Source organism: Aethalodelphis obliquidens, unplaced genomic scaffold (genome assembly GCF_003676395.1).
Source record: "Aethalodelphis obliquidens isolate GAN/ISIS:26980383/991018 unplaced genomic scaffold, ASM367639v1 scaffold89, whole genome shotgun sequence".
Lineage (NCBI taxonomy): Eukaryota > Metazoa > Chordata > Mammalia > Artiodactyla > Delphinidae > Aethalodelphis > Aethalodelphis obliquidens.
Window position 1 is genome coordinate 5,531,855 of NW_020838033.1, and position 9,122 is coordinate 5,540,976.

At 57.3% G+C, this 9,122-nt stretch overlaps 1 protein-coding gene across 2 annotated transcripts; it reads left to right on the forward strand.

Moving 5' to 3' along the window:
* Positions 1–1,223: 1,223 nt before the first annotated feature.
* Positions 1,224–8,626, forward strand: CNP (2',3'-cyclic nucleotide 3' phosphodiesterase). 2 transcript variants are annotated; one of them, XM_027094429.1, is made up of 4 exons: positions 1,224–1,368; positions 2,644–3,313; positions 5,323–5,462; positions 7,099–8,626. In XM_027094429.1, exons 1-4 carry the CDS (start codon positions 1,366–1,368, stop codon positions 7,546–7,548), a joined length of 1,263 nt encoding a protein of 420 aa, XP_026950230.1. In that variant the 5' UTR covers positions 1,224–1,365; the 3' UTR covers positions 7,549–8,626. The 2 variants fall into 2 exon arrangements, with proteins under 2 accessions (XP_026950230.1, XP_026950231.1); XM_027094430.1 differs by lacking the exon at positions 1,224–1,368 and adding an exon at positions 1,541–1,721.
* The last annotated feature ends 496 nt before the right edge of the window (positions 8,627–9,122 follow it).

A 9,122-nucleotide genomic window follows, 5' to 3' on the forward strand; every position in this document is an offset into this window, starting at 1 on the left:
TCCTCCTCCCCAGGCCCTGTGCAAGGACCTCATGGAAGAAATGAGAAAGGTGCTAAGAAGAAAGGGTTTCAGGAGAGTGAAGAAACGGACGAGCTCCAAGGAGCTCAAAAAGCTTAAAGGGGGGAGGAAAGAGAAAGGCCTGGGAGTAGAGGTATGTCTGCCCAGCTGCTGGCCATTGGTCTTGCTGAGTACCTACTGTGTGCAGGGCACTGTGGGAGGCTTTCTGGAAGAAATAAGGATGGGACAGCCTCAGCCATCACACAGTGAGGGAGACCTACTTGTAAACCCCTAAGCCTTGAAAACAGAATGAAGTGCACGCTGGCACTGGTGGGACTCTAGGAGCCCAGACGGAGAAGGAAGGTGTCTGCCCACGAACAGGGAGCAGCTGAGAGTAGGAGCTGCGGCTGGACCCACCTGTGCCACCCCAGGGCCGGGCGGTACAGTCAAGTAAACCAGGCTCCTCCAGCTTGTCTCCTCCTCTGTGTAACGAGTACCTGCCTCAGTGACTGGTGTAAAGATTATACGGGTGCTTAGCACAGCACCTGGTGCACAGGAAGCTCTTAAATACCCACCCACTGAGCTTTCAGTGGTTTCACAGAGGGGGTGGCTGAGCAGCTGAGGACGCGAGTTAGGATTTCATTACATTATTCATCTGCCCCTTTGGCCACTGCCATCCTAGTCCCAAACGGCTGGGGTTGGTTGGGGCAGAGGCTGGGACCTGCCGGACTAGGGGGAGGCAAGTGAGGCATTTCAGATGCAACTTTTAAGGAACGTAGGGCCAAAAAACTCAATAAGGAAGAGAAAGTATTTTAACGCAATACTGTAAAAAACAATTAATGCAAAACTCGATGATGAGTAAAATATCAAAATTTAAAATAAAGACAGGATTCGACCTTGTACTTGCACGACCCTGCCTCCCTCGCCTCAACCTAATCTCGGCGCGGGACCCGGGAAGGGTGACTGCCTGCCTCTTCAAGGAGTTCATCATTACCTTGTACAAGAAGAAGAGGCCGCACAAGCCCTCCGCTCCCCACCCCCCCAGCGTCCGTCGCCGCACAGGTGCCTCGGAGCCCAGGTGCCCTACGCGGCGGGCGTGCGGGCGTGCGGGCGTGCGGGCGTGCGGGAGGGCGGCCGGCAGCACTGCCGCCACGCCCCAGCGCCGAGTCAGTTTCGGGTTTCGACTCGCCGCGCCTGCGCAAAGGGGGCCGGGCTTGGCCCACCCGGGGCCAGGCCGCGCGCGCTCCGCCCCCGGGCTATGTAAGGCGGCCCCCAGTGGGGTCGCGTCACCGCTACACTCCGTGTCCCTCCGCGCAGGCGGGCGGCCCCGGAGAGCTGGTGCTGTGACGGCGGCGGCCCCTCCTCATCATGGTGAGCGGGCGCGGGAAGGCCGGGAGGGGAGCAAGCAAACCGGGCCGGGGTGGCACCTTAACGGAAAACGGGAGTATTGGGGAATTTGGGAGAGGAAGTGGCATGCAAATGAGGACCCGAAGTTCCGCAGTTGAGTCGGGGCTTTCTTGGCTCTCCGGTACAGGCCTGAGGTAGGGGTGATGCTGGGAGAGTGGGGAGTGCGGACGGACCTGGAGGAGGAAGGGAACCGCTCTGCAGAAGGTGCTGCCCCGGAGCCGACCCGGCTGGCGGGTGGGCCGGGGTAGCATGCGCTGGGCCCGCGCTGGGCTGGCGTTCGGCGCCCTCCCCTGCCCAGGGCCTTGTCTGAGATAAAGGTACGCCAGCCGAGCACTCAGGGTGCTGGCGGGAGGTGGGGCCTCGCGGTTTAGAGGAGAAGGCGCTGTACAGTAAAAACTACTGATTGTCACCTGTGGGTTTTAGCAGGCAGGAAAACAAGTGGCTCAGACAGGTGCTGCTGACACACAGCAAGGGGTGAGCAGAGCTAGACCCTGGACGCAGGTGCCCTGAACCGCCCAGTCCTGGGGCAGGCACAAAGACCACGACTTTGTGGGGGGTCCAAGGGAGAGGAGGAGGAGGTGGCAGGCGTGCTGAATGAAGCCCTTTGTCTAGCGCTCTCCTGCCCTGCCCCCCGCCAGCCCTTCTGTGGGACCATTGTCCCCCCATCCCAGACAAGAGAGTATTATCTGTCACTGGCATTGTTGGGGGAAGGGAGGCGGTCTTTGGGTGACCCTTCTCCACCCTCACCCTGCTCTGTGCCCTCAGGGCCACGGCCGCTATGGCTTTGCCCATAGAGCCCCCCACCTCCAAAGAGGTCATCCTTAATAAGTGCCAGGAATATAAAGTTAGGGTTCACTCCTAGAAACGCAGGCTTCAGGCCCGCCCCTGCACGCACTTCCAGCACCGTTTTCGTTTCGAGGTGGCAGCGGTAGGCGATCCTTGAGGCTAATCCTTGAGGCTACGGTTCTCACTAGAGGAAAGAGTTTAGGACCGCTCAGACAAGCATTCCTCTCCATCCTGCAAAGCCAGAAGCCATCAGGTCTCGAGGACCGAGGAGAGACGTCCAGCAACCCAAGGCTTGGAATGGTGCCCAAGGCACCAGGGGTGCCTGTCAATCAGGGCCATAGCACCTGAGCCAGCTGGGGTTCCCGGTTAGAAAGAGGCCAGAGACAAGGAGGCGAAGCTGGCGGGGTGGCCCCGAGTGACCTGGCTGATGTCTGTCTTCCCCTCCTCACACAGAATAGAGGCTTCTCCCGAAAGAGTCAAACGTTCCTGCCCAAGATCTTCTTCCGCAAAATGTCATCCTCAGGGGCCAAGGACAAGCCAGAGCTGCAGTTTCCCTTCCTGCAGGACGAGGAGACGGTGGCCGCACTGCAGGAATGCAAAACGCTCTTCATCCTGCGCGGCCTGCCCGGGAGCGGCAAGTCCACGCTGGCCCGGGTCATCGTGGACAGGTACCGGGATGGCACCAAGATGGTGTCCGCCGACACCTACAAGATCAACCCCGGTGCCCCGGGGGCCTTCTCCGAGGAGTACAAGCAGCTGGATGAGGACCTGGCTGCTTACTGCCGCCGGGACGTCCGGGTCCTCGTGCTGGATGACACCAACCACGAGCGGGAGCGGCTGGAACAACTCTTTGAGCTGGCCGACCAGTACCAGTACCAGGTGGTGCTGGTGGAGCCCAAGACGGCGTGGCGGCTGGACTGTGCCCAGCTCAAGGAGAAGAACCAGTGGCAGCTGTCAGCCGACGATCTGAAGAAGCTGAAGCCTGGTTTGGAGAAGGACTTCCTGCCGCTCTACTTCGGCTGGTTCCTGACCAGGAAGAGTTCCGAGGGCCTCCGCAAAGCCGGCCAGGCCTTCCTCGAGGAGCTGGGCAACCACAAGGCCTTCAAGAAGGAGCTGCGACACTGTAGGTGGCGGGGTGGGGGCGGGTGGGGGCAGTTAGCCTTATTTGTAAGCCCCTCTTGCTGGGCACAGGGTGCTGCGTGCCCGGGGCCATTGTTCTCAAAGCACTGGGGGAGGCAGGGGGCTCACCTGGTACCGGCAGAGGCCGCTTTGGGTGGTGGACGCTTCGTGGGTTACGGGAGAGGCGTTTGCCAGGCACCTTCCCTCTCACCGCACCCTTCCTCCTGCCCTCTGCTCCCCATCTGCGCTCTCCCAGCCTGGGTCGAGGCCACTGACCCCGTCTTAGAGGTGGGAAAAACAAATTACTTACTACATCAACATTTCGTAAAACCTTGGAGGGAGAATCTGGTCCGATGTTCTCAAACTCATTTTTAGCAGCGGAACTATTTTCTAGAATAGAATATGCCATGCAGCCCTAAGCTGCAGAAAAATGACAACTTGGACTATTGTGACTCCACTGGCGATGGTTCCCAGGCCTTGAGCTATCCAGCGCACCTCCTGTGGCATCCCACAGCTCCAGAGAAGAGTCTCCCTAGTCTAGCCCCTCGTTTTTGCAGATGGGAAAATGCCCAGAAGGGTTGCGGGGTTTGCCCAAAGCTGTAGTGAAAGCTCGACTCTGTTTCCTCTAGAGGGGCCTCCCCTTACTGGGTTGGACCAGGGTTCGCTCCTGCAGGGGCTGTTTGCTCCATCGAGAGGGGAGGTTTGGGATAGGGAAGGACCCTGGTGGCCCTCCTTCTCCAGTGGCCCTTTGGGGAATATGTCACCCACTCCCACTAATCATCTGTTCTTCCTTTAACTCATTCCTAGTTCCCCCTGATTTTAGACTATCTTCATACTTGAAATATCCCCACCCGTGTTTCTTTGCATTGTCAGAGGTAATTTGTGCCGGTATAAGTTCTCAGAGAACTCTTATCTCAGCTCCTAAAATTCGAATGCTGGGAAACCGGGGAACTGTGGTACCTGCACCAGCCGGGCGTGAGCCCTTTACCCGTGAAGAGCGTGACAGAGAAGCTCCCAAGGCAGGGCTCCTAGTTAGAGCTGGTTCTGCCCTGGAGCTTGCCTCTTGAAGCTGCTTTTACCATTAAAAACTGGGATCCTTCTGCCCAGGACACAGCAGGAGAAATGTAATGGGCCACAAACAAGGCCTGCCCTCAGTGTAGAGGTCTCCCTCCCCTGTGGAGGGTGAGCGACGTCCTTCACAGGGATTCAACCCTGGGGGTAAACAGGAAAAGCCTAGTGACTCTGAAGCTAGCCATGACAAGGCTTGAAGTCTGGAAATTGAAATCACAGATACCCCAAGTCTCATCGAAACTACCAGCCACATAATGTCATCCTGTTACCTCCCAAGACCCTTCCTGCACCAGGCCCATTGTAGGCTTTCTTTCACCAAACAAGGCTGTAAGCTACCTATTATTACAGTGACCAGGTAACTTCTTGTTCAAATGGCCGCTGAGTGAAATGGGGCACGACTAATACTTACCTAGGTGGTCTCGGGAAAACTGGGATGTGTGGTCACCCCCAGTTGTATTTGATTGACAGGTTAGGGTCAATCACTTGCCCCAGGTCCACAGGCTTGGAAGTGGGCTGGATGTTAATTATGCTGTTTCGGGCTCCTTCCATTATACCACACAGTTCCCAACCTCTTTTTTCTTTCTACCCCATTTTTCATGACCTGCTTCCCTCTTTTCAGATGCGTAGCTAGTGCAGTTCAGATTCCCGTGGCATATGCCGCCTACCCCTGGGTTACAAGTGCCTTAGTTTTCACATCTGGGTAAGAGACGTAAACATCTGCGGAACATAAAGCAGGGAACGTGTATCAACACCTTTTCATAGCTCCAAAGTTGCTACTAATTTGACCAACTAATGGATGGTAGTGGATGGCTCAGTTATAGTGGATTGCAAATTTATACCTAATGTCTGATTTTTTTCCTCTGGGTCTCCCATGGTCTTGGTGATAGATGTTGCAATGCCCCTGCTCTCCCGCCCTGACTGCCCCACTCTCTCTCCCTTCAGTTGTCTCTGGGGATGAGCCCAGGGAGAAGATGGAACTGGTCACCTACTTTGGGAAGAGACCCCCGGGCGTGCTGCACTGCACAACCAAGTTCTGTGACTATGGGAAGGCCGCTGGGGCAGACGAGTACGCCCAGCAGGATGTGAGTGCTCCTCGGGGACACCTGGCTGAGGTGGGGAGAGGGCAGGGTCTTCTGGAGATGGGTACCGGCTCAAGGCAGGGACCACAAACCAGACAGCCTCTCAGGAAAAGAGGCAGCTCCATCCCCAGCTCACCGAAGCCTGTGTGGTACCCCCCAGGGCCTGCCCATCAGAGCCTGTTCCTTCTGCAGATGCGCAGAGAATGCTGGTTGGCAGCAGCTCCTGCTCTGGCCTCTAAGCCTGTGTTCAGTTCCAAAGGCTAGAAGTCCCTTACCCCCAGTCTGAAGCCTGGCTGCACTCTGAAGTGGGGAGTGTCGACAGGGAGGCTTATTGGCTTAGGGGTACCAGCCCCGCCCACAGCCTCTGACATGGGATCCTTAACCACCGGGCCTGGCCGACTCCAGCCTCCTTCAGGTTGCCTTCACAGCAAGGCCGTCCCTGACCCTCTGCCAGCTCCCCCACTTCTCTGCCTAGGTTAACGCAGCCATTTTGTTTATTCATTGGTCTCCTCCCACACGAATGGAAGCTCCCTGAGGGCAGCACTGTTTACAGTGTGGCTCACCTTGTATCCTTAGCACCTACCACAGCTGCATGAATGAACACAGCACTTTCACTCCCATCTCTGTTCATTCATTTAGCAGTGTTTATTAAGCACCTGTTATGCACTAGACACTGTTAGGACCAGGGGGTGTGAGCAAAATAGGGAAGATTTCATGGTCAAAATCGGAGAGATGGGCTTTTTCAGAGAATCAGATATAATGTAAGCCAAAGTGTATGGACTCGATTTGGATCAAAGTCCTTTATTTCCGACCTTACCCCACCCTCCAGGATAGTGCCTGGATACCAGGGTGCTTTCACAGGGTGAGTCGAGTAGTAACGACAACAGCCCTTGTCAGGCTCTTCTTTTTTTTTCTTTTTTTTTTTTTTGCGTTATGTGGGCCTCTCACTGTCGTGGCCTCTCTCGTTGCGGAGCACAGGCTCCGGACATGCTGGCTCAGCGGCCATGGCTTATGGGCCTAGCCGCTCTGCGGCATGTGGGATCTTCCTGGACCAGGGCACGAACCCGTGTCCCCTGCATCGGCAGGTGGACTCTCAACCACTGCGCCACCAGGGAAGCCCTCTTCTTCTTTTTTTTTTTTTGCGGTACGCGAGCCTCTCACTGTTGTGGCCTCTCCCGTTGCGGAGCACAGGCTCCGGACGCGCAGGCTCAGCGGCCATGGCTCGTGGGCCCAGCCGCTCTGCGGCATGTGGGGTCTTCCCGGACCGGGGCACGAACCCGTGTCCCGTGCATCGGCAGGCGGACTCTCAAACAGTGCACCACCAGGGAAGCCCCAGGCTCTTCTTTAGTCCTCACGCTGAAGAAGGTTCTAGCCTCAGCTGTCTCTTACAGGTGAATGAGCCCTGAAGCTAGTGGGTGGGGAGCCCGGCCTGAGCTCAGGAAGCCTTGCGTCTCACGCCTGCTCTCTCCTGCCTGTCTGGCACCTTCATTTTTTCAAGCAGCCTGGACAGTGTCGGTGGAAAGACATCCTGCCAGCACATGGCCGTGGATGTGGATGTCTGCGGGCTCTGCTCGGTGGCACTCACTGTCCTCTCTTGATGCCGCCACCTCCAGCTCAGTCCTCTGTCCTCTCTCCGTAGGTGGTGAAGAAATCCTACGGCAAGGCCTTCACGCTGACCATCTCTGCCCTCTTTGTGACACCCAAGACGACGGGAGCCCGGGTAGAGCTGAGTGAGCAGGAGCTGGCCTTGTGGCCGAACGACGTGGACAAGCTGTCCCCCTCTGACAGCCTGGCACGGGGCAGCCGCGCGCACATCACCCTGGGCTGCGCGGGTGATGTGGAAGCCGTGCAGACGGGTATTGACCTGCTAGAGATTGTGAAGCAGGAGAAGGGGGGTAACCGCGGCGAGGAGGTGGGTGAGCTCAGCCGGGGCAAGCTCTACTCCTTGGGCAGTGGGCGCTGGATGCTGAACCTGGCCAAGAAGATGGAGGTCAGGGCCATCTTCACGGGGTACTACGGGAAGGGCAAGGCCGTGCCCACACGGGGCGGCCGCAAGGGTGGCGCCTTGCAGTCCTGCACCATCATCTGAGTGTTCCCGGGCCACAGGCCCCCGCTCTTTTCAAGGGAATGGGGAGGAGAGGGAAGCATCCCTCTGCTTGATTTTTGGTTTAAGATTTTTCTTTTTCTTTTTTTTTTTTTTAGTCAGTTAACCTTCTTGTAACTTTTTAAAAACGTGTAAAATAACTGCTCTTTTTTCCTGCCCACCCCCTTCCCCTCTAACGCTCAAGCTCTCAACACGAGGGGGTGGGTAGGCGCCATTCAGGAACCTGGACCAAAGCTGACGAGGCTGGGCCGAGTTGGGCCTGGACCGGAGCCACGACCCCAAGCCCCGCTTACAGTTGCTGGGCCCCTAGGCCCACTGCCCCACACAGGGCCGGCTAGTGGGGAGGGACACCCCAGCGCTGCTCGTATTCACGGGGTGGTCACCACGGCCACAGAAGACTAGAGGTGGATTTGAGACGGGATGATCCCTGGGCTTTGATCCCATTTCTTAATCAGTGTAGCCCCAGAAAGCCTGGGGCTATTTACCGGGGTAGAAAAGGGGTTTTTACCTTCCACCTTTGGTCCTAAGTGCCTGTTCCCTCCTCCTCACACTGTAACTAGGTAACAGTTTGATACTAGGGAAGAAAACAGAATAAGCAGCAGCCGCATCCCAGGCTGGCTACAGGTCTCACCCCAGGAAGCGGGTGGGCTGCCATCCTTCCAGGGGCGTAGCTCTGTCGTGTGGATGGGGAGATCAGGGCCAGAGACAGCGCCTCGGTGGGAAAGCTCCAATCTTGCTGTCTGCCCAGCCCATCTTGCCTCCTTGGTGCCTCCGGAGGCCTCTGTGCCTCTGCTAAAGGGGGTCAGTGGGTACCAAGAGCCAATGGAGTGGCCCCCAGCAGTTTCGTGCCAAGCCCCACCCGGTGCCTCTGGGAAGGGGCTTTTAACATCGCTGCAGGTGCTGTGGTTCCTGGGGTGCCCTCTGCTGCCCTCTGCTCAGTAACAGGGCCTTGCTAATCGGGTTGTCACTTGACAGAAGTGCCCGGGATTTTAGTTACTATCCTGGCTTTGCCCAACCTCAGCAACTTGTAAGACTGATAATGAAATAAATCGTGTTAATCCTAGCTGCGTGCAGTCTCTCTCGCCCTCTGTGCCCAGCTCAGTCTTCCCTGGGGCAAGGGCAGGGTGCATCAGGACTGCCTTTGTCCCCAGCTTGGGGCCATCGGTCCTGTCTCCCCTCTGCGGGCTGAGCACAGCTGCGGCGAGGCTGGGCAGTGGAACACTGTTGGCTTTCACGAGGAGGCAGAAGGGAGAGAGGCTGGTCTTGGGTGCACACAGGCAGTGGGAGTTGGCCGGCATGAGGGACGTGGAGCACAGAGCTGCCACCCCCCAGCAACTGGGCACAGGCCCACAGGTGTGCCTGCGGTTCTCTAGGGAAGGTCACCTTCAGATCAGTGCCACTTGAAACACAAGGGAACAGCTGACTCTTCCAAGCCAAGAGGGGCCTGGATGGCTACATGGGAACTTCCCAGGCCTCACGCAGTCAGCATTTCAGCGCAGCTTTGGCACTAAAGGGGGAAGGCTGAAAAGAAAGGGGCAGAGGCTCAGATGGAAGAGAAA

Coding starts and splice junctions, on each gene's coding strand:
- CNP (XM_027094429.1), top strand. Junction 3,314..5,322: donor CAAGAAGGAGCTGCGACACT/GTAGGTGGCGGG, acceptor CTCTCCCTTCAG/TTGTCTCTGGGGATGAGCCC. Junction 5,463..7,098: donor ACGAGTACGCCCAGCAGGAT/GTGAGTGCTCCT, acceptor CTCTCTCCGTAG/GTGGTGAAGAAATCCTACGG.